Source organism: Condylura cristata, unplaced genomic scaffold (assembly GCF_000260355.1).
Source record: "Condylura cristata isolate star-nosed mole 26May11 unplaced genomic scaffold, ConCri1.0 scaffold00022, whole genome shotgun sequence".
Taxonomy (NCBI): Eukaryota; Metazoa; Chordata; class Mammalia; order Eulipotyphla; family Talpidae; genus Condylura; species Condylura cristata.
The window spans coordinates 692,847-715,292 of record NW_004567123.1 but is presented as its reverse complement, the minus strand read 5'-3'; the positions used below and the strand labels follow the sequence as shown (position 1 = coordinate 715,292).

General features: G+C 48.1%; 2 protein-coding genes across 2 annotated transcripts in view; one reads left to right on the top strand and one right to left on the bottom strand.

Annotated features, from left to right (window-relative positions):
* Positions 1-9,805, top strand: part of CST7 (cystatin F (leukocystatin)) — an 11,868-nt gene extending 2,063 nt beyond the window's left edge. The window contains exons 2-4 of the mRNA XM_004686917.2: positions 6,781-6,953; positions 8,600-8,716; positions 9,249-9,805. Coding sequence (XP_004686974.1) covers positions 6,781-6,953; positions 8,600-8,716; positions 9,249-9,326 — 368 coding nt within the window. The 3' untranslated portion in view covers positions 9,327-9,805. The remainder of the gene's footprint in view (positions 1-6,780; positions 6,954-8,599; positions 8,717-9,248) is intronic.
* Positions 9,806-12,462: 2,657 nt separating this feature from the next.
* The window catches only part of APMAP (adipocyte plasma membrane associated protein), a 37,223-nt gene continuing 27,239 nt past the window's right edge, over positions 12,463-22,446 (bottom strand). The window contains exons 6-9 of the mRNA XM_004687126.2: positions 21,874-22,048; positions 20,232-20,366; positions 19,615-19,807; positions 12,463-14,729 (exon numbers count right to left, since the gene is read on the bottom strand). Coding sequence (XP_004687183.1) covers positions 14,520-14,729; positions 19,615-19,807; positions 20,232-20,366; positions 21,874-22,048 — 713 coding nt within the window. The 3' untranslated portion in view covers positions 12,463-14,519. The remainder of the gene's footprint in view (positions 14,730-19,614; positions 19,808-20,231; positions 20,367-21,873; positions 22,049-22,446) is intronic.

Sequence of the window (22,446 nt, the reverse complement as noted above, 5' to 3'; positions counted from 1 at the left end):
CTATTCATTACTCACATCTCCCAGGCCCAGGGGCTGTGGTGGTTGGTGTTGAGAAGGAGGGCAAGGACTCAGACTGAGTTTTTGTCATAGAGGGGAGCAGTGGGTGTAAGACTAAGGGTGACATCTCCTGGTAACAATGGACATCAGCATTGCTAAGCCTAACTTTCACCCCACATACCATCCTTAGGCACAGCTCTCCAGACTGTTTACTCCAGAAGCAGGGGGGCCCTCCCTAAGGGCCCAGTTCCCCACTCATGTCAAGGGCTTGATGACGCTAGATGGGGAAAACCAAGGGCTGCTCTCCAAGCAAGCAGCTGCCAAGAGGAAGCCACCCCAGGTGCCAGTGGGGGTGGGGGGTGCCAGCAGGGACTCAGTGCTTGGCTCTTGGGCACCTTGGTTCCTCTCGCAGGGATGGTTTCACAAGCTGGAATTCCTTCCACCTCCAGGCCACACCTAGAACATTTCAGAAAGAAGGTGGTGGGAACCCCCAACCTCTGCTGAGTACCCCCTTTCCCTCCACATGCAGAAACTCCCACCCCACTCCCTTCTCTAGATTCCCAGGGCAGCTCATCAGGGTGAGCAGGGTAGGCCAGGGAACAGGCGCTCTCCCCAAGGGCCATGGCTTCAGTACCTGGACTGGTGCCCAGCACCCGGGGTTCAAGCGCCATCCTTGGAACAGGCATCCCATATGTCTTAGTTCTTCATAAAAATAAATGGAGACCTGTGTACCCAGAACATTCACTGCTGGATTACTTTACCAGCTGTTCTTTGTCCAGGAGTCTTTGGCCCACACCTCTTTTTGGACATTTGCCTTGAATGTTTGGTGGTAATTTGAGGACAAATTGCATCTTTGTTGATCCACATGGAAACATTTATGGCTGCAACTGACACCATTACTGATGATGTCATGTCTCGGGGCTCTAGTATCACCTGTGGGTTTGATGTGACAGATGTTCTCATAAAAGGTGCACACACTAGTGGCTGTCAAGGAGGAGCTCACCCCTTGGGGAGGAGGACGGTGCAGCAGAGCCTCAGCTGGCCTGAGGAGCACAAACATAGAAAAGTAAATCTGGGGACAGGACCACAGTTCCAAAGAAGAGTTGCGAGGTGGAACAGCAACAGGAGTGTCAGTATATGAATCATTTCTGGTTTCATTGGAAAAATCACACTCTTAAGCAAGAAACATCAGAAGATTCCTTGAAATGTTACTTCCCATTCAGACCACCAGAGAGAGGAGAGACTCCTAGGCTACTTGAAGTCACAGAATGTTGAAGCAGATAGGGGATGACTTTCCAGAAGAAAGTGGCCCAGGGAAATCCACGGGGCCAGAGATGTGGAGACCTAGGGGATCTTGGTTGCCCAGTTGGTCCTGATTCCTGCAGCAAGTCCAGCTGTTCAAAGACGGGAGGCAGGGAAGATCCGCCAACAAGGCTGACTCCTGCCCACATGGGCAGTCTCTACAGAGCTTACTACTCACCCTGCTCAAGATGAGCCAGGTGGGTCCCACTGTCTTTGGTCTCAAGCTGACCTCCCACACTGTGCTGCTCCCTAGGACTGTTGTAACTGGGCCTCCGATGGCTAACCCCCATCCCACCTGATTACTCCTGGGACACAGTGCCCTGTCTTCCAATTTTTCTCTCCATGTCTTCCCACCCCACAATCTTACCATCTGAGTCAGTTTTTCAAGACTAGCTAGTGTCATTTCTTCCCTATGAGCACTAAAGGGGTCCTATGTAAAGACTCCCATCCTGGGGCTGGTATGACAGATCCTACAGTGGGCAGCAAACCCTCCTTCCACTGCCATCCTCTCCCCGTGAGAGGATCTGCCCATTCCAGTATGTTCCAGATGCTCTCTGGTCCTTTCCGGGAGCAGAGCCCCCAGTGTCCACCAGGTAATAGAAGCTCTGTGTGCTTGGGCTGCATTTCAGACCCTGGGGCTGAGCTCTGCCTGCTTCCAGCTACCTGGGAAGCCAAGCTGGAGGCCGGCAGGGTGGGCAGGGAAGGGGTGGCCTTTCTCTGTTCCTTTCTGAGCCCACAGAACTGCCTCCATCGTGCTAGTTCCCATGCAGAATGCTTCCTATCTTCACACAGACCTGCTTCTCCACCCAGGGTTCTTTCCATTTGCATCACTGTGCATCAGAGTTTCAGTGCCCGCTTTCCTTGCCCCCGCAGCCAGCCTTCCCTATTCCCTCATTTCTGCCTCAGATTTGACTCTTCCTCACCTCAGATTCTTCACCGGGCGCCCCCCCCCCCCAGCCTCCCTCCCTGGACCCAGCTCTATCTGTTTAGTGTTCAGCCTCCTCCCAGGAAGTTGCCCCTAACTATGTGCCACCTGCTCTCCTAGGCATGGGCTAGAGGCCCATGAGTTATCTCCGCATAGCCCATAGCACCTGCCACAAATACTCCTTGATGAGAAAAAGTGTGGCCACTAGCAGTGATGGAACCTGAGTTCCACCCCACCCCACATGCCCTTGAGGCCTAATAAGAAAGGGCACAGCATCACCCCTGCAGAGGTATGCGGAGAGGGAGCCGTCCTGCTCCCCCAAGTGTCACCTGGGTGTCACAGACCCCAATCCCTCCCCGAAGGCACTGAGGCCACACTTGGGCAGGGAGGGCTAACCCCCGGGCCATGGCCCTGGCTCAGCGCATGTTTGTCCGGCTGCATTTTCCCATGGAGGACCCTGTCACCTTCTTTGTGGTCAGACTTCCCTGTTAATTTCTCCTCAGTCACCAAAAAATAGGTTTACTTCTCAACTTCTTCAACTAAGAAAGGAGCTTTCGGGCCCTCCCTGATGGCGCAGTGGGTTAAAGCACAGCACTAAGAAGCTGAAACCACTTCCACATGATTCCCGCCTGCCCGGGAGGTGACCACATGGCATGGCAGACCTCTCCTGACCCGCTCGCTGCTCCCCTCAGCAGTGTACTTGTCAGTCGGCCTGTTCTGCTCCCCACTCTGTCTCTGGTGAAGCCTTTCGCCTCCCCTGAGCCTCTGGCCTATACCCCAGTTCTGTATGCACAAATAAATAAATCTTAAAAAAAAAAAGAAAGGAAGAAAGAAAGGAGCTTTTACTGTTTGCTACCTGTGCTGATGAAACATCCCTACCTTGAAGGCCACATTTTAAAGAACTTATAGCTCATTGAATGCCAAGAAGCAGTGTCAACATATCTCATGACCTTTTCCGCTTAGGAACTAGCATCTTGCATTTGGAAGGGACATTCCTCTGACGTTTCATAAAATGTAGTTTCACTTCATTTTCTAAATACTGTTCAATTCTAGCAGAATGCAATTTAATACATTTTATTTTTAAAACAATTATCCTTTGAGATAATAATTTCTAACTTGTCTTACTCTTCTGTATTTTTTTTCACACTTCCTTCCCCAAATAGGTAAACTTATAATCAGAAAAAGCAAAAATTACAGAGAAAAATAGCCAGTCAGTAATCCATAAGGTGGAGCTACCCCTTACCCCTGATGACACAAAGATACTGAAAGCTTGGTCCCTCTCACAAGGTGGCTTCTTTCCTCCTCTGCTGTGTAGATTGTTATAAATAGAATCCAAGACATTTTCCAAGAGTACTTTGTTAAAACTAAAGCCACACTTGACGTCCTGTGGTCAACAGAGCCAGTGAAAGTGCTGGCCCAGCTCCCACCCTCCTCACCTAGAGCCAGGAGACCCCTCCCCCAGCACCTGTGTCAGAACCACCTTGGGAGCCTGGGAGAGCACAGCTTCCCTGGGTTGGCCCCCCACGCACCCCCCACCCCCACCCCAGCCTGGCTGCTGTGCTCAAGAAGCAGAAGCAGCTTTTACTGTGTCTGTCTTCAGAGAACATCAGCCAGTGTCTGTGGTTCACATGAGGGCTGGGTTGTTGCAGACCCCAGAGGACACTTGTGGGAGACAAACTCTGAGGAGCATGCGGTCCAGCAGAGGGCTGTGGCTCTTGGGAAGGTGCCAGTTACATGGCTTTCACTGGGGATGGAGGACCCCAGTCACTGTGGGTGACTGAAGCCTAGGGACCCCGGTAAAGGAATCATGAACTTTGTCTTGACGGCCTTATGAAGGAGGTTGACGACAGAGACAGCAGGACACACCTCCAACCCAGCCCCGCTCCCCTACCCCCCACCCCTCCACCCAGAGGATGCCCTCAGGGTCAAGGAACTTCCAGGTACTCCTCTCTGTCCACTCCCAGCACTCTTTCCACAGGGCGACAAGGTGGCCTTCCAGGTGGGCTGCATGGAGTGTCCTGGTTCCTACCCCACACCTGGTTCCTACTCCGTGTGCACCAATGTCTGTGTCCAGGTTCTAGGGAAAGCTTTGTGCTATCGCCCCAGCCATGGCAGCGGCCTGCTGGCACCCTCACTCTGAGTGGATGAGATCAGGGCAAGTTCTCCCGGCTGGGGTGAGCTGTGGGCCCCTCTTCTCACCTGCTGTGGCCTCTGTGAGCTAGGTCCAACTCCTAGGAACAGTCCAACATGCTTGGCTGACACCCCCAACCCTAAAGCTACATGTTTAATCTGCCTCCCATAAAGCTTGTCCTCTCTCCTCCCCCACCACAGGGGTTCTCAGGCATGGCTGTGCCTTAAGGTTATGGCATCCACACAGCACACACGTGCTGTTCCACTGGAAGCAGGTCCTTGTGCATTTCAGATTTCCAGTCCAGGCTGTCAGCCCACAGGCCCTACCTAATCCCCATCCCTAGTTCAAGGTCAAAGGTATTTCTCTCAGCTCCCTCTGACAATTCCTGTGAATTGGGGGCTCAACCCAATGGGACATCCCAGATCAGCCCCCAGAAATAATATTGCTATTAAAGCTCCCTGCTGTATTGAACTCATGCTGCCATTGTCCTCCCTAAAATTTAGATATTTTTTCACAAACCAGAAAACCAATTAGAATCTCAGTTACCTGAAAACCTTCCCCCTTTGCCACCTGTATCTTCTGAGACAGCATGTGCCTACAGCCAAAAGCCACCTGGCATGCCCTAGTCTCAGCTACTTTTGAGGGGCTCTAGGGGGATATGAGAGCCCACAGGCCAGCACTGTCTCTTCACTCTCCCCCACTGAGTCCGGAAGTTTATCTGGTTAGGCTGCTGCTACCCACATACGGGTCTCACTTCCTGCTGCTTTAGCGTCTCCATTGTGTTCACCCTCTTCCCCCAACTGAACAACTGCACCTACGAGTCCTCCAAGGTCACAACCAAAGGAAGCAGAGCGAGTTTTCCAGGGTGACACCATGCAGTGGGGCCCTCTGCATGGACACAGTGTTCCTGTCTACATTGGCAAGAGCCAGCCATGGCCACGTGTGGCCACTGAGCCCCAGAACAGGCTGTGCCACTGAGGAGCTGAGGTTTAAGCTCAATTTCATGTAGTGAGTGCAATGTAGTAATTCCATGTAGTGAGTGATGTGCAGTAATGTAATGTAGTGAAGAGCCAGACTGGTCAGCCCCTGCCGAGAGTCAGCACAGCTCCAGGTTATCTCTGGTGTGCTGCTATTGCAGCAAAACCTGGGAGCAATTCTTAGTAAAAATTCATTTATGATCATTGCAAACAGATTGGGACAGGGAAACCTAAAGCCAAACACCTGTGAGCCAGATAAGACTTGCTGCTCTACAGAGCCTGTGAGGTTTTTCTTAGTATTATTTTCTTTGTAGGACAACCCAAAGGTCAGAATCTGAAGTAGCATAGCCTGTGCTTGCTCAGGCAGCCTCCTCAGGTCACCACTTGGGTCCCTAAGCCCTCAGACACCTCTGTCCCATTCTCAGTGCTTGTCTCTCAGGCCTGCTCTGTGTAGGTGGTACTGCCAGCCCCAACATCCCTGCTAGGCACCTGCCTGCTCGTGCTTCTTTGTGACATGTGAGCTCCGTGTGTCCCTGAACTGTAGCACTGGGAGAGTTCAGAGGGGAAGAGGCCTGTAAGTGACAGGACAAAGGAATGAAGTCATGTGGTTCTGCAGAAAGGGACTGCGAAACTGGGGGAGTGGGCACAAAGAAAGCAGAGAGCAGAGGAGGAGATTGGAGGTCCCTGGTTCTGTGTATCTCCCCGCTGTCTGAGGGGTGTTCAGTATTGGGGAAGAAGTCCTTCATGTTGCTTCCCTGACCTTTTATCCAAATGCGGGTCTCCTCAGAGCAGGAACATGGAAGGGTGAGAGGAACCTCTGCCTCTCTCCTCCCCATGCCAACTCTGGGGCCAGCTATGTAAGGGAATCCACCAACCCCAGCCCATCCTCAGAGCCCTGGTACACAAAACAATAGCGGGGAGTACATGAGGGGTTCCAGTTGTTAAGGCCAGGGAGTGGGGCCCTAGGTGAGTAGGCCTGGAGCCCGAGAGCTGGGTAGATTCCAAGCCGAATCTCTTGAGGACAGAGTGGCCATGAGAGGCAGGCTGGACTTTAGGCACTTGCCCTACTTGGTAAGGCCACTCCGGCTAAACGCCTATGCTGTCTGCATCCCGTCAAGCACCCCCCTCCCCCAGGAATGTGTTCAGGATATCTCTGACAGGATGGAAATGCGGGGTTCTGAAGCTGCAACCACAGGGGATATGGGACAGAGCCACGTCTTACCATCACCGCCACCACCACTCCAGTCCTCAGCATCAAGTATAAGCCACTCCAGGACTCGCAACAAATACACTGGGAGGCCAGGGCAGGCAGACGGGGAGCAGGGTGGCTGTGCCAGGGCCATAATGAACAGAGGGAAAGTGGGCATCGAGATGCAAGCAGTGACTGCTGGGCCCAGGGAAGCACTGACACCAGTGTTCATGTCTGGGTCTGTATTTCTCTCTTCCAGATTTCTGCTCCCACATCCTTCACACAGACGTGAAGCCAGGATTCCCCAAAACAATAAAGACCAACAACCCTGAAGTCCGCAAAGCGGCCAGACTCAGCGTGGAAAGGTTCAACAACTGCACAGACGACATCTTCCTATTCAGGGAGTCCCACATCAGCAGAGCCCTGGTCCAGGTGAGGCTCTGGCTTCTCACGGTGTCTCAGGGACAGTACGAGGAGGCCAGGTACAGCAGGTGTGGCCTTACCAGGGGCAAAGCCAGCTAGTACCCTGGCTTCTTGGACACAGATATGAACCAGGAGGCTCACAGCAGGCCACAAACAGCCCACAAGCAGCAAACCAAAAAAAAAAAAGAAAAAACAACAGTGTCATCTCTTTGAGCAAGACCCTGCATATGTGAAACCACACTTCTTCAAGGGTGGGACTGTCGGGCCTGTACCCGCCGCACAACAGGAGTAGCACCTGGCGGGCAGGGCAGTATGAAGGCAGCCGGTGGGGTGAAGGGGGCAAGAGAGGAGACAGTCAGAAAGCCTGCTGTACCCCAACTGTGGCCACTGCACCCCATTAGGGATGGCCCTCACTGCACCGCAGCCCCAAAAGCTACTTGCCCTGCCCAGCAGAGCCCTGTTCCTTCACAGCCTGGACCTTTGCCCAAGCTGCTCCCTGCCCCAGTGCACAAAGCCCTCTACCTTGAGATCTTCCCAGATGTCGGCCCCTGTGAAGTCACATCCCTCTGGTACTACCCCTCCCAGAGGGAACCCTACAGGGCCGCGCCAGGCCTGGCTGTGTCCCAAGGGCACAGGAGGTCAGTGTGGAACACAGATGCAGAGTGCTGAGGAGGCGTTTAGGGGGTGGCTCCTGACAACTTGTGCCCTTGCTATGCCCAGGGACACCATGCGTGATCACAGGTGTGGGAAGGGCTTGGATACAATCCACACTCCTGTAAGCGCATGGTGTACACAGAAGGGAGGTGCCGAATGATTCCCAAAAGTCCAGCAGCCCTGCATGTATAAGCACTCTGGGGGCCACAGCATTATGGGCAACTTTTATCATCTTCTTTCTCTTTAGCAGTGTATTTTTTTTCACTTTTTTTATTTTATATAAAAGTTTTATACTATTTTATTTGTATAAAATACTTTATTTTTACATCATTTTGTGCCTTTTTCCATCTCAGTTATAATCCCCATGGGCTTCCCATCACCAAATCACCCATGTGCCATCACCACAGTCCAGTGCACTTGAGACTCAGAATTTTCTCCAGCTCCTCTGGGACCACAAAGGAGGAGGATGAGCCAAGCTGCTGCCACACCAGGCAGAGAAGGGTATTTGGAAAGGAAGGGAAAGAGCAAAGTAAAACAAGACCCCACTGCTGCCCAGGGCGGCCAGCACAGCCACAGGTGAGCTGTCCAGGCAGGAGGGAGCAAGGCGTCACCTCCAGCCCGGGGCAGCCCAGTGCAAGTTAGCTGGTGCCCGCCACTGCAGTGCAGGGAGAGATGTCCCAGAACAAGACACGAAGCCTGCCCCTTGTCCTGGGATGGGGAACTGGTTCTGAAAGCAGGCTAGAGAGAGCATAAGGGACTGTGGTAAGGCTTCACAGGTGACCTGGTGGTGGGAGTTCTATGGACACCACACAGTGATATAACAGATCTAAATATACAAAAAAGAAGTGGATAAAGGAAGGAGACAGAAAGGCGTTGGGGGTCCTACCTCTAGGCTTTCTTCCTAGACCCCTTATGGAAGTTTCGGCACCTTTACCACCTGCATTCTTGCCTCTTTCTGAAAGCAGAGCAGTCTAACCAGGCCTACCTCTTGTTCTCTTTAGATAGTAAAAGGCCTGAAATACATGCTTGATGTGCAGATTGCCAGAACTACCTGCAAGAAAACCGAGCATCCAAATCTGGACAACTGTGACTTCCAGAACAACCATACCTTAAAGAGGGTAAGACAAAGGGGAGGTCTTGCCTTCCTGCCTTCACCCCACTCTCCAGGCCTCTGGGAAACACCCCTCTTGTGGCTTCTCTGACTACTGGTCCCAGATTCCACACCTGTGGCCAGGCCCAGAGATGGAGAACATGGAAATAGCACAGTCACCCAACCTGGCTCACTTGCTCCCTGAGGGACCCACTCCAGGGGAGTTAAAGCCAAAAAGCTTTTAAGTAATTCAGAAATGACAGCTCTCTTCCTGCACACATGCAGGAAGAAAGCAAGCACATGTGGCAAATTGAGTAATTTACAAATGTGGGTGAAAATTACAATTAAGTCACTCTTTCCATTTTTCTGTAGGTTTGAAATTTTTCAAAACATGGAACAAGGGAGAACTAAATAAACACACACACTGGGCAAACACATACACACCCATCCATGTGCACGCACACACCTGAGAGCCCCAAGGTAGCATGCGGGAGCCTACCTGGAGGGCGGGAGGGAGGCGGCCTCTAAACTAGGCTTCAGTCTGTGTTTCTTTGTTTCAGACTCTCAGTTGCTACTCTGAAGTCTGGGTCATCCCCTGGCTCCAGAAGTTTGAGGTGCCGGTTCTCCACTGTCACTAACATCCTCCTCTGAGCGAGACTCCAGCTACCACCCACCCTCGACTTTGTGCTTTTCTGCTCTCAGACATGACTCCACTCAAGCCTGCAGAAATAGCACCTCCCAAGAGAGCCCACTGGGTCTGGGTCTGCTCTGGGTTCATTGCAGGCGCACTTCCTTCTCATCCCAGGTTCTGCCTGATCTCCCAGCTCTCTTGAGGCCCAAGGATTTGGAAGTGCCCGATGTGTGCAGCTGTGTTTGGGCAGGTGGGGTAGGCAGAGTGCTGGGACCACCCCTAGGATGGGATGGAAGGTGACATGCCCCTTGGCTTGATTATCCAGACCATGTTTTCTTCCAAACTTAATTTTATTTAGGCTTTTCAGGGTGTGAGCATATGAACTGGGTCCCCCAGCAGGCATTGCTAAGGCGCTAAGGCATTGCTAAGGCATTGCTAAGACAAAGTACACTGCTGAGGGGAGCAGCGGGCAGGTCAGGAGAGGTCTGCCACGCCATGTGGTCACCTCCAGGGCAGGCGGAGACAGGCGGGGATCGATGCAGAAGTGGCTTTAGCTTCTTAATGCTGTGCTTTAACCCACTGCGCCACCAGGGAGGGCTGGGAGCCATCAGTGTGCCCCCTCCTACCTGGTTCCGGGTGTTCCAGGGTGGCTGCAGAGAACCCAGCTAGGCCCCGTTTCTTGTGAATAACTGCTGCACACTGGGCAGGGGACCAAGTCTGATGTTGAGTATCTTGACCTTTTGTGGGTAAATAAAGTAATGACTAAAGAACTGGTCGTGTCAAAGCACTGCCCCACCTGTTAAAGTAGAGTCAGGAAGGTGAGATGAAAGTATTGAAGGGTCACCTCACCAAAAGGACTGAGTTTATTTCCAAAAAACACGGAGGAGAATTTTCCAGAGATTATGTGCCCCATAAAACATATTGAAAGCCAGAATATCTAGAAACAAGCCAGCCTATAATACACATCATGAACTAGCAGGGCCACCTCTGAGGTGCTTTCTTCTCATCCTAGATTCTACCTGATCTCTCTGCTGTCCGAGGCTCAAGGGTTTGGAAGTGCCTATGAGCAGCTGTGTTTGGGCGGGTGGGGTGGGCCGAGTGCTGGGACTACCCACCCCCAGGCCCACCCAGGAGAGGAAGCTTGACCTTCCATAGCCCCAAAGGAGAGGGAAACTAGCTAAGGGAAGAAGGTGGGGGGAGGGAAAGACCATTGTAGGTTGGAAGCCATGCCAGTTTCAACCACAGAAGCGAAGCCCAGAAGCTTGCAGGTAGCCAGAAAGGCCTTCAGGCTTCACTCACTCAGACAAGAAATGACTCTATCTCCTGCCCAGTTAACAGAGGTCCAGATGAAGGGACTACTCATTTTAGACTCATTCCTCTCCAGATCCTCTTCAACTGTAAGTAAGTACAAACTATGTTGTTGTGTTTAAAAAGTATAAACTTGGTAGCAGACAGGCCTGGTGACACAGCTCAGTGACATTGCACAAATGAAGGGGAGGACCCTTGCTCTGACCTCCTAGCCCATTCTCGTACACATTAAAACTGGGCCAGAACACGTAAAGGCCTGGCTGACTGAGAGTCACTTCAACCATCCAAGCACAGAAATGAGGATGCTTAGGAGGAAGCCTCAGATCCTAACCTTGAAACTGTCAGGATTGAACACAGATAACACATCTTTGTTGCCAGGTATCCATTGCCCTTATACGTTAGGCAAAATGACCACTACAGAGGCCAGTCAGCTCCCAACTTTTCAGGGCTCTCAGGGGCCCAGCAGGAAGGGGTTATCTTCTTCCTAATGTAATGCGAAGGTTCTATTTCAATCATCTACACTTTCAGTTTTCCAATCTGTGATGTATTATACCTCAAGGGCCATCCATACCACAAAACCCAACAAGATCTATACAAGAAAACATTTGTTCTTAAATAACTCTTCAACCAGCCACAGTGACACCAGAAAGTAAAGAAAGCTTGGCCAGCGAGTCAGCGTGATTATCTAGAAACAAGCCAACCAGCAGCTGGGACAACTATGCTTTTCACAGAGATGCATCTACCAACCCAAACACTGGAGACATTTTGTCCCTGCTTCCCAGATAACATACCCTGTGGCTTCTGGCACCAGGACTAGGTGACTCCATCACCTGTTCCATCAGCATAACTCTGACTTCTGACACTGTTCCCTCTAGACTCAGCTCACAGGGAACCCCACCTGAAAAGTACCAGAGTCAGCAGTAGATGCAAACTACTCAAACAAATAATCACATGGAGCTGGTGGTTGCCTTCAGCTGTAACCTAAAGTCTCCTATTGCCAATCCAATTTCACCTGTTCTTTAAATCATATCTGCTTCATTCTGACTCAGAGGAAAACTGTCATTATCTAATGTTATTGTCACTGAGAAAATGTAAAGTACCCCCCCGTATCCTCAGGCCAAAAACTTTTACTCAAGTAAAAATCAAATAATCAAAATCAATGAAAATTCAAACAGATGTTGGTCCTAGGCATTTCAGAATTTTCCCCAGCCACACACCTCTACACCTCCTCACCAGTGTGTTTACACAGACACTCAGGGATTTGGTGCTACTACTCCAAGTCATCAAGACATCTGCCAAGTCATGACCTTCTGTAGGTTAGATGGACCCAGGGTGTGGTGCGTGCCCCCCAACTGCCCATGGGGACCATCTGTGAAGCTGTGGCAGCCCAGATGTTTCTGATGTGCTGCATGGCCTGACCTCAAGGCTGGGCAGTGGCCACCACAGAGCCACATCCTGTAAACACAACGGTGCTTCCTGTCGCTTCCTCAGCAAGTCCAGTCACAGCTCAGGTCCTACGTCAGTTGCATGCTTATGTGACACTAAGCAAGTCACTAACCCCAGAGAGTTCCCATCTATAATACAAAGCTACATGTCCTTGGCAACACTAAAAGTTTCAGTGTACATGAAAATCCTTGCAAAACAATAGGCCACTTGGCAAGTGCATGTTGATAATAAAAATCTCAAAATGAGACTCTGTCCTGTAAAGGCAATAGTGGACTCCTGGTGATATTTCTGTAATAGATCATAACAGAACACACGTAGTGGTGGGAGCACCACAGTGACCACACTGGGGGCAGAAATCCTATACCATCAAAATATAACAAGGATGTAAAATAAAGAAACACACAATGAATTAATCATGATTTAATTTTAAGAGCAAGTTAGTAATTCACATTAAAGCAAATCCATTTTGTTTACAACAAAAGCATTATCACTTATTTAAACCTAGGAAGGTTGTATTTTACAATTCACCATACCAATTGCCAGATAAATACAGGAAATGACACTCTGAGATACAAAATCAACACCTGAGTCAAAATCAAGACTCCTCAGCTGAAAACTGTGAAAAGCAATCTACCAGTTTCTTTGTGTCCATAAAAATTAAGCGCTAAAGGCAAAGCCTTCTATTCATAATCAAGAAGTCAACTTAAAAGTGCATTTACATACACACTGGCATGTCTGAACATTTTTTATGGCAGAAGGGTCAGATTGTACCTTATTATCCCTGTATACTAGATATATGAGATGCACCATAAACTATTAAAAAATATGTAATTATCACTACTCAATTTTCTTTCCTATAAATTTATAAACAATATTAAGTCATTCATCTGGTACACTATGGATCACATCAATTAGACTGATCGACCTTTGGCTCTAGTTGCTGTACATTCAGCCAGCCCCAAGGAGGGTGACACAAGACTAGCCAAGCATCGGACTCCAGACCCTTTCCACAGTTTGAGGCCAGACCAACACATGGGGGGGAAGGCAGCTGCTGGGAAAGAGAGCAAAGAGCGAGGCCAGCCAGTGGGCAAGACACAAATGGTTCCAGTTTTATCACAGCTCTCAGTACTGTTCTAATTCTAGTATCATCACATATTGAGAATACTGTCTTTGTCAAGTTATTAAAACTCATTCCAGAGACATAACTCTTGTGTATTTTCACAAACATCCAGGGAAGAAAAGAACTGCAATTAACTCAACATTGTGGTTTGGAAAACCGGGAGGAGTGTAGTGCCAACTTGACCAGGAGTGAATCAATGCCTGCGGCTGCTTAGCTGCCTAAAGACACTGCCATGTCACAGGGCCTGAGAAAACCTGATGAACCACTCATGCCTACAGCAAAACCCCAGCTGAAACAATCCTCAGATACTTGATGAAAGTATTTGTCACTGTTAAAAAATAATATTTAAAGTAGAAACAAAATTTCTAGGTAACGGCATCAAAAGTGACTAATCAGCAGAGGCCATTTAATGATCTCATTACTAGGATCTCCCTGACAAAATTATGACCAGCATAGACATATTTATCAAGATGCACAGCAGCTTCAGTCTTGTGACACTCAAGCAAATATAACAGTAACACATGCACATCTGCAGGTCTAGAGGTATGGAATAAGGGAGCGTAAAAGGGACTTTCCCACGTGAGCCCTTATGCCAAGTCACCACCAGACCATTCCACATGACTGTTCGCAAGAAATCCAGTGAGTCCTCTCTGAGCTGTTAGAATCAATATGCTTTTCCTACATACCATCCTGGGGCACTGGAGTCCCAGGTTGACAGGACTCAGGAGTTTTGAAAACCACTGGTGATGAGGGGGGAAGCCGAGCAGAGCAGGCTGGAGGGTGACACACAGGGAAGGGAAGCCCAGTGGTCGGGGCCTCGTCCCCCAGCTCAGGATGATGCAGTTCTGACGTCTCAGCTTGCACAGCTCATCTGCTGGCCTCAAGGCACCTTCGTGCTGTGCTCTCCTTGCCTTTTTCATGTCCCTACCCCAAAGAAAGGTATTATCCCATTTTATAATAAAGGCATGAAGCTGGTAGGAGAGCAGGGAGCCAAAACAAACTCCCCGAACAGCTCCATCACCCTCAGTCCACCAAAACCTGAGCCCCATCCAAAGTGCACGAAGTCTCCCCAGTCCTTAGAGAACTACTATACTTCAAAAAGTTTGGTAAAGAGAAAATGGCTTTCCATGGACTTATTCCTATGACAGATGTTATACTTCCCACTAAATGTGAAGTCAAGCCTGGCGAAGGGGTTCTGCAGAGGCTGCACATCTGCGGGCTGCACCACAATTCCAGGGCCCACAGGCGCAGGGGAGGTGGTGTCCACAGTGCCTCCTGCCCCGGTGCAGTGTCGGTGTGACGCAGCTGGCACGGCAGTTGCCGGGTCTACACAGACTGGAGGCTGAGTCTGCAGAGGAAGGGGGCCCTGAAGGAGCCCAGGTACAGGTGTCCATCGTGTTCATGCACCTCGCTGATGTAGGTGACCACCTGCCCATCGGGATCGTGCAGGCTTCTCCTGAAGGCCCCACTGTCGCTGAGCTCTAGGACAAGGCTGTACCGGGGCACAAACTTCATTAATGTCTCCTGACTAAACAGCTGGAAGAGAGCACAGTGAGAGAAGAGTTTGCCATCTGACTAAGAGAATGATGTGAGATGCAACCACTTAAAAACAAAAGACAACAGGTCCATAATGAAGTCACTACGTTAAGCTCCACATCACTACATTGAGATTCAATTTAATCATAGTTTCAGCTCTCCTAGTCATGGAATCCTTAACACAATCAATCAGGAATCTTTAGCCAGCACTCTTGGGTAGCATACTTAGTACATCCTGCTTTCCATCCAAGGAAAGTAACCTTGCAAGAACCAGCCTCCTTCTTTGTCTATCCAACTTCCTTGTTCCTATGCCCTTCTACCTATAAAGTTGTTCACCTGACCCAGCTCTTCGGAGCTCCTTTCTTTAGCTAGATTCGGAGCTCTTCTCAGCTAAACTGGTTGCTGTTCAATTCATGAATCACTAAATAAAGTCAATAAGCTCTTTAACATTTACTCAGTTGTATTTAGTTTTATAACTGACTCTCCAACCCTCTTACCACCTCGTTCAGCTTCCAGTGACAGGGAACCCAGGGCAGAGTGAGACTACACAGGTTCCCACTCTCACAAAGGGCCCGCAGTAGGCCACAACACCCCTACCCCTGTACATATCCAGCCAAGGGGCCTTCTGCCCCTTGCATCCAAAGAGCAAAGCAAACCCAGCATTGGTCCATATTGGAATCTAAACGGACTTTGTGCTTTGATGGACAAAGCCCATACCTCTCTGGATGACCTGAATGACCAGAAAAAAACACAAATTCTACCTGAGGAAGATACAACTCTGAAGCCAAGACCTGGAGTGATTTGATCCCAGAATTCCAAGCTAAAAGCAGCATACCCTAACTGGAATAAATGCCAACTTCTCTGAAAAGGTTTAAAATGTGTAATGTGGACATGAGGGAGATTTGAGAATGCTCATGTTAAGATAACCAAAAAAGCAACAAGGTTAAATGAATAAGTCCCAGTGCACAAGACACAAGACATGGCAGCTCTGTTGAAATGTGCACAGAAGTCAAGGAAAAGGCTGCCACACTGAGCAGAGCACCCTCTCATTGCCCCAGAGGCAGCAAGATCAAGGGCACACAGAACTAATGAAAGTCTTAAGCAGAGAAGCCAGGAGACAGACAATTTCTTGCCAAAGAAGATAACAGATAGGAGCTGATGACAAAATCCACAATCACATGAGAATTAAAAGGCAGATTTCTACCTCTATTACAAGAGGAAACAGCCAAATAATTGCAAGTATTCAATGACTAATCCTAGTCACTATAAATATACAAGTAGACATACAAGTTGACCTTCGAGAAGGTTCTACAGCAATTGATCAAAAGTAGATTGCACATTTACTGATTATGCTAGTTCACCTCATTGCAGAGATACCTAAAAATATTCCACAGGCTGCTTCCCTTCAATCTTAGGTCCTCCTCTCTCTGTTCTCTCCCTGAGGGAATGAGAATACCCTCTCATCAGTTTAACTAGCCACTTCTATTTCTGACCTTCAGTGTTAAACTCCTTACTGCCTGGGAACCTAACCTGGCTGGACTTAATAAAACTCTTCAAATCTAACAGATTGCCAGCTGAGGAGACAGGGTCCCTGACACCAGGAGCTAGCCTTCACACTTGCTCCCTGTCTCTGCAAGCTCAGCAAACACAGCACCAAGGAACTCCGTCACCATTGTGTATGTACCACTCCCACTTGGGCTCTGCCACACAAGCTGTGGCCCCTGCAGCCACCTCCAGTAAAGCCCCCTGCTCTGAGCTGTTCTCCACACAACTGTAGTTACCTTTTAAAGAAATGCCCGGGTCCTCTATTACCTTTTCCCACACAAACCACATGTGGGGTGAAGCAAGGTAGTGGAGGAATGGCGGAGACCCAGACCAGAGCATCAGACTGAGAAAGGTGAGGAGAGAGAGTCCACACTGAGAGAAGGGTGAGGGAAGGGGCATGGAGTAGGGCATCAGGACTTAAGTAGGGTAAGAGGGTTCCCATAGGGGATTGCCTGGCACAGGCTGTCTGAGCCCAAATTTGGAGAAGGAATGTTCAACTAGGACAGAGCCTGGAACAGGCAGCAGAGTCCTTGAAAGGAAAACAGAACCCTGCATGTAGTCAGAGACAAGGGGAAAGAACAATGTGGGTGCCAGAGTCCTGCAGGACCATGTGGGGGGAGACAATTGCTATGGATGGGTAACTGATCAAGGAAACTGATCAAATGGGTAAATATATGAAGGATAAGAGGACTCAGGCTTTTCAATACTAAAAGAAGTGTAGATATGAGAAGGGAGAAGCCCAGAATAAAAGTCTGTGGTATTAGACTGGGACTGGAGATATCAGCATTATTTATGGTGTTCAACTTATATAAACAGCCGGTAGATAAAGTAGGTGTGAACTTGTGTGTGTGAACACTGTCTATATACATTCTACACATGTATGCATTCCCCAGCTTTGTCTTCTGAGGAGGCCAGGGAACAGCAACACCTTCAAGGTAGTCAGTACACTAAGAATGTCATTCAAACATGACGTGACATTCTCCCTCTAGAAGAGGCTTTTCTGGAGAAAAAGCTAAAACTTGGGCTGAGGCAGGGAAAAGATAAGCAGAGTTAAGCAATGTGTGGATAAAGGGACGTGTGCAATGGTCAAGGGCCCACACTATAAGAGCTCTCACTGCCACAGCTGGACAACTGAATATAAAAAAAGGGATGACAGCACCAATGATGACAGATTATAACCCATTAAATGAAACAGGCCACCATGAGAGGCAACCTAATATTTACTTAGTTATAAAGTACTTCCCCACAAAATACTCGCAAATTACAAAAGGAAAAGAGTGATTCCTGACTGGCGAGCCCGGCCTTCCCACTCTGTTACCAGGTCAGTGGCCCACTACCATCAGCACAGGGAGTGACCATCACGCACCTCCTTACAGAAAGTACTAAGAACACAGCTTGGCTTCTGCGCCTTCCTGCCAGACAGGCAAAACCTGAATCTAATCATGAGGGACATCAGTTAGCCCAGATGAGGAACATTCTGCAACAGAACTGGCCTGTCACTGCCATGGAGTTGGAGAATGAGGAGCTGCTAAGGAGTGCGGGGGAACAAAGAGACAAGGGCTGGAGGCCACACCTGCCCCCTCTGTTACACACATCATCACTGTGGCAACTGAAGCCAATGAATGGGCTCTGTGGACTGCAGGGTGGCAGCATACCACCTTAGTTCCTTGTCCCAATGGGTGGTTGTGAAGGAGAAAGTCCTTGTTGTAATAAACATACAAAAGGTGATGGGGTGATGGCGCATCACATCAGCAACTTACAGATGACTGAGGAAAAAGGTTCTTTATACCCTTCTTGCCACTTTTCTATAAATGTAATGCTGTCTCAAAACTAGAAGAAAATCCTCAATGATTTCAATTACATTTAAGTAAAGCCTACCAGGCCTGCAGCCTCTCCTATCCCCGCAGCTGTGCCCCCTCTGCCATCTCCTTCCCTGGCCAGGAAGTCCCTGCTCTGCCACTGGAACTCTTCCCACTGCTCTGAGGCTTACAGCCTCAGCACTCTCACCAGTCATTCATTCAAAAGTAATTTTTAAAGGAGCTATTGGGTGCCAGAGACCGTTCTAGGCGTTGAGGATAAAACAGCAAACTAAACACCTGCTCTCACTCTGGGAAAGCTGACAGGTAGATGGAACACCAACTACATTCCCTCAGGGCATTCTATACACATTCCCATTAAATTTTCTCAATCCTAATCAAATACAATAATTCTTCTCACTTGATAGGTGGAAACATTAAGGCACAGAGATCACAGCGTCTGCCGAGAACACTACCACTGCTCTACCTTCCCTCAAACCCTCCCTCCTCACCCATTCTATGATTCTGCCTCCTCCTGGACCCCAGAGGGAACAGACACCTGAATATGACAAGGCAGAGGAAGACTGCTATTTCTCAATTCATCTGGGTTTCCTACTGAACAGTAACCTACTGAACTCAGAACAACACTAAGGACCATGGGCCAGCCTGGCAAAGCTGGCCCATGACACCTAGCCTGGCCCTACTGTAATTAAAAGTATATTTTAGCATCTATCCAAACATACAATACCAATTTGATGTATCTATCCAGTCTGTGAAATGAAGCTTGCTGTAAAAAAGATTTCCACATGGCAGAAGTGCCACTATCAGCAAGTTACCCACAGGGTAACTCATGGAAGTCACTGGAAAATGGTAGGAGGGTGAACATTTAAAGACAGTATTGAAGGGCCTGTGGCTAGCTTCTGATGAGTATGGGTGATTTTTCTTTTAATGGAAAAAACTTTGAAATGCTAAGAGGTAAAAAGGCAGAATCCTATGGACAAAAAGCTTCAAGCAGATAGGAGAGAGAAGACAGGAGGGACAGGAGGGAGAGATGAAGACCTCGTGGTCCAGACGTTCATAAACACAGAAGAGACAACTGATTATATAGTTGAGGAACAGCAGTATCACAGGGGCTTGAGAGGGGAGAAGGTTTAACACAGCTACCTCAAAGAGGAAAAAACAAGTCTGAGAGGAGAGGAAAGGCCCCCAAAGGCGGGAGAAAATAAAGATACCCAGGAGAAAATAAAGATATCCAGAAAAGTAAACTAGACGAAAAACATCCAAAGGTTTAAAGGTTTAAATATATATTTCAGGCGAAAGAATAGAGTATGTTCTAAAGCCAGTCTAATCATGTGATATTTATATTTACATAAAATATAAACAATATGGCATACATTATATATTACAAACTAAATTAAAACTAACATATACCAATCAGTATTACATGCCGAAAAAAAAAAGAACTTCAGAGAATAAAAGTTCAAAAATACAATAATCAGACTCATTTTTATTTTGTTTCCTGGAATTATAGTTACCATAGTTACCTTAAATATCATTCTTTTAATAAAGGGTCTCTCAGATAAGAAATCCAACATGGAAAATCCAGGGTTGGCACGAATGGTCGACATGCCAAGCCAATACCCTCCGGAACTGCTGGGTCGGATGTTGTCTGGAAATCCAGGCAGATTCTCCACAAACAGATCAGCTCCTCCTTTCATTAGGCCAGATACGTAGTATCTAAAAAAGCCACCCAAGCTGTCAATAAGCAGCACCCCCATCATACCCAATTTAAGGAAAAATTGTATTCAAATACCTAACCAGTCTCAGTTCAACAAAATGTATGAAAGCAATGTCCACCATTAACTGCAGCACAGTAGCTAAAGTGAGCTCCTCAGGAGTCCTGGGCCCCACTAGAGAGTCCTCAGGGCGAGGGGAGCTAGGATGTACATATATCATTAAATCAAGACTGTCCCAGACTGTGGTTCTCAACAGTGAGAGATGAGAGAAAGAAACTACACACCTGGATGCCATTTTTGTCATTTGACACAAAGGAGAAGGTGCCCTTACTGCATCTCAGGCTGTCACTCGACATCTCCATAGCTCATCACAGCTGTGATGAGCTTTGGTGAACAAATGACAGCTCAGGTGACACCTCCCATACCTTCTTATCCTTGCCATGGTTGTCTCAGCCACCAGGACAAAGTCCTCCGCAGGAGAAAGCTGTACTCCGTTAGGGAACCGTAACTGGTCCAGTAAGACCTTCACCTCCTTGGTCTCGGTGTCATACTCTAGCAGACTGTGTAGTGACAAAGGAAGAGTTACACAGAAAGAGTCTAGGCCCCCATGTGGAAGTGGAGCCTGGCTCCTGACACAAGCTATGCAACGTCCATTGCCTGACAGATTCCGGGTGGATCGGGATAAGCTCTGAAAAATCAGACTGTCCACTGCTAACTTATGTTATGACCTCCCTTTTTTGTATAATCATAAAATCAAAATATTCTGAGCAACCATCAGTTTACAACTGGATTGTCTTAGCCACACAGGCGGCTGCCTGGTTCAGGGGAGCTGCCCCAGGAGAAGAAATTCCTCTGTCTCCTGAGACAAAATGCAAGCCCCAGGAGAAATAAGACCCCGGGACATAAAAACTCCTGGGAAGCTTCCTTGATTTCTTTAAATAAAAAAGCAAACCTCAGATAAGGCTCCCAGGATATAAGGACTCATGGACAAATTTTAACCTTGACTACACAGGTGTTGCTTGATATACAACTGTACAACTTTCTCTTAATTTACTTCTTTTTTAAAACAAGCACTAACTACTCTCTGCTAGCCTTAAATTAGCCATTAGCTTTTCTTTAGACAATCACTGGTAACACTACTAACACAATTTATTACTACCCCAAAACCCCTAACAACCTTTTGCTAACAAGCTCACCCTTTCCCAGACCCCTCTTCCTTTGAGTGATAACTAGACAGCTGTATACATGATAACTATCACAAAACGTATAATTATATCATAAATTGTTAAGAGAAGAATGCTTTTTCCCCTTGTCCTTGTGAAAGTTTTATGGAGATATCTCATTAGCTTACCCTATGCATTATTACAATTAACTACTTGCTACACAGTATAAATAAAGACCTGCTGAAGGGATAGCAGGAAGACTTGCACCCTATCCTGACTCCCGTGTCTTCCTCGTGCCCACTCCTCTCTCTCCTTTTGGAATCTCCGCGCCGACGTCTTCCCATCTTAGGGTCCTGCCTGTGCTGCCTCCAGACACCTCAAAAGTTGGAGCTGGTGTCCAACAGGCTCCCTTCTCAGCCGTCGGACAAGAGTCTGTGGAAGACCAGCCTCACACAGGAGCAACAGGGCTCCTGGTAGCCCTGAGCATGCACCTAGCTATAGGTTGGCCTTGGGAGCCCTTCCCCCTCCACAGTAGACCGAGAAAACCCACAATCAGGCCTCTCACTGACCCAGGAGTCAGCTCAGCACCAGGAAGGTCCACCATGGCTCCAGCCTTGCAAAAGTCCCTGTCAGAGAGACACCTGCAATCCGGGCTGCCTTTGAAGTCTTTCCCGGCCGCCTAGATCACACCTCAGATAGGCATGCCTGATTTAATTAATTTATTCAAAGAAAAGGTGAGAAAACCATGTTCTATTTTGTTGTATTCATCACCTACTTCTAGAAGCCATTAAGGTTCTACGTTAAAAACTGAGATATCATTCTAAGAAACACTCCAATTTCTAGAAGCAAAAAGCTCTGCTGCAGTCACCTTAACCAAACAGAGCTGATGTGAAACGACACTCACCGCCCATCATCTGTTCCCTCCATAACCAGAAGCAGAAAATCTCGTCTTTGCCATTTGCTGCTAGAATCTGTAAAATAAATCTTCTTCCCATCCTGAGTTACTGTAAGGTCATTCACAAAGGACATTTTCCTCCCTTCAATGGGTGTCTCAGAGGATAGCAGCAGTTTCACTTCACCTAAGGGATTGAAAGAAGGAAAGAGACTTGCTTTCATTCTAGCACTTGTATCTCAATTATTTCAAAATATTAATCAGTCCAATGGATCTAAAAGAAAAACCCAAGTGAGCTCTTACATGTCATATATCAGAAGATTTTCTCCTTATTACAGTTAAAAAAAACAAAACAGTGTTTTCTGTTCCATCACTGGCTAGCAGATAAATTTTTGTAGACTAACTTCACTAAAGGCAGGATAGTTCCCTTTTAGATAAGGAATTATTTCTCTTATTGAAACAAATTGGTTAATTTTTTTTTTTTATTTGTGCATACAGAACTGGGGTACAAGCCAGAGACGCGGAGGGTGAGAGGATTCACCAGAGACAGAGTGGGGAGCAGAACAGGCAGATCGACGAAGTACA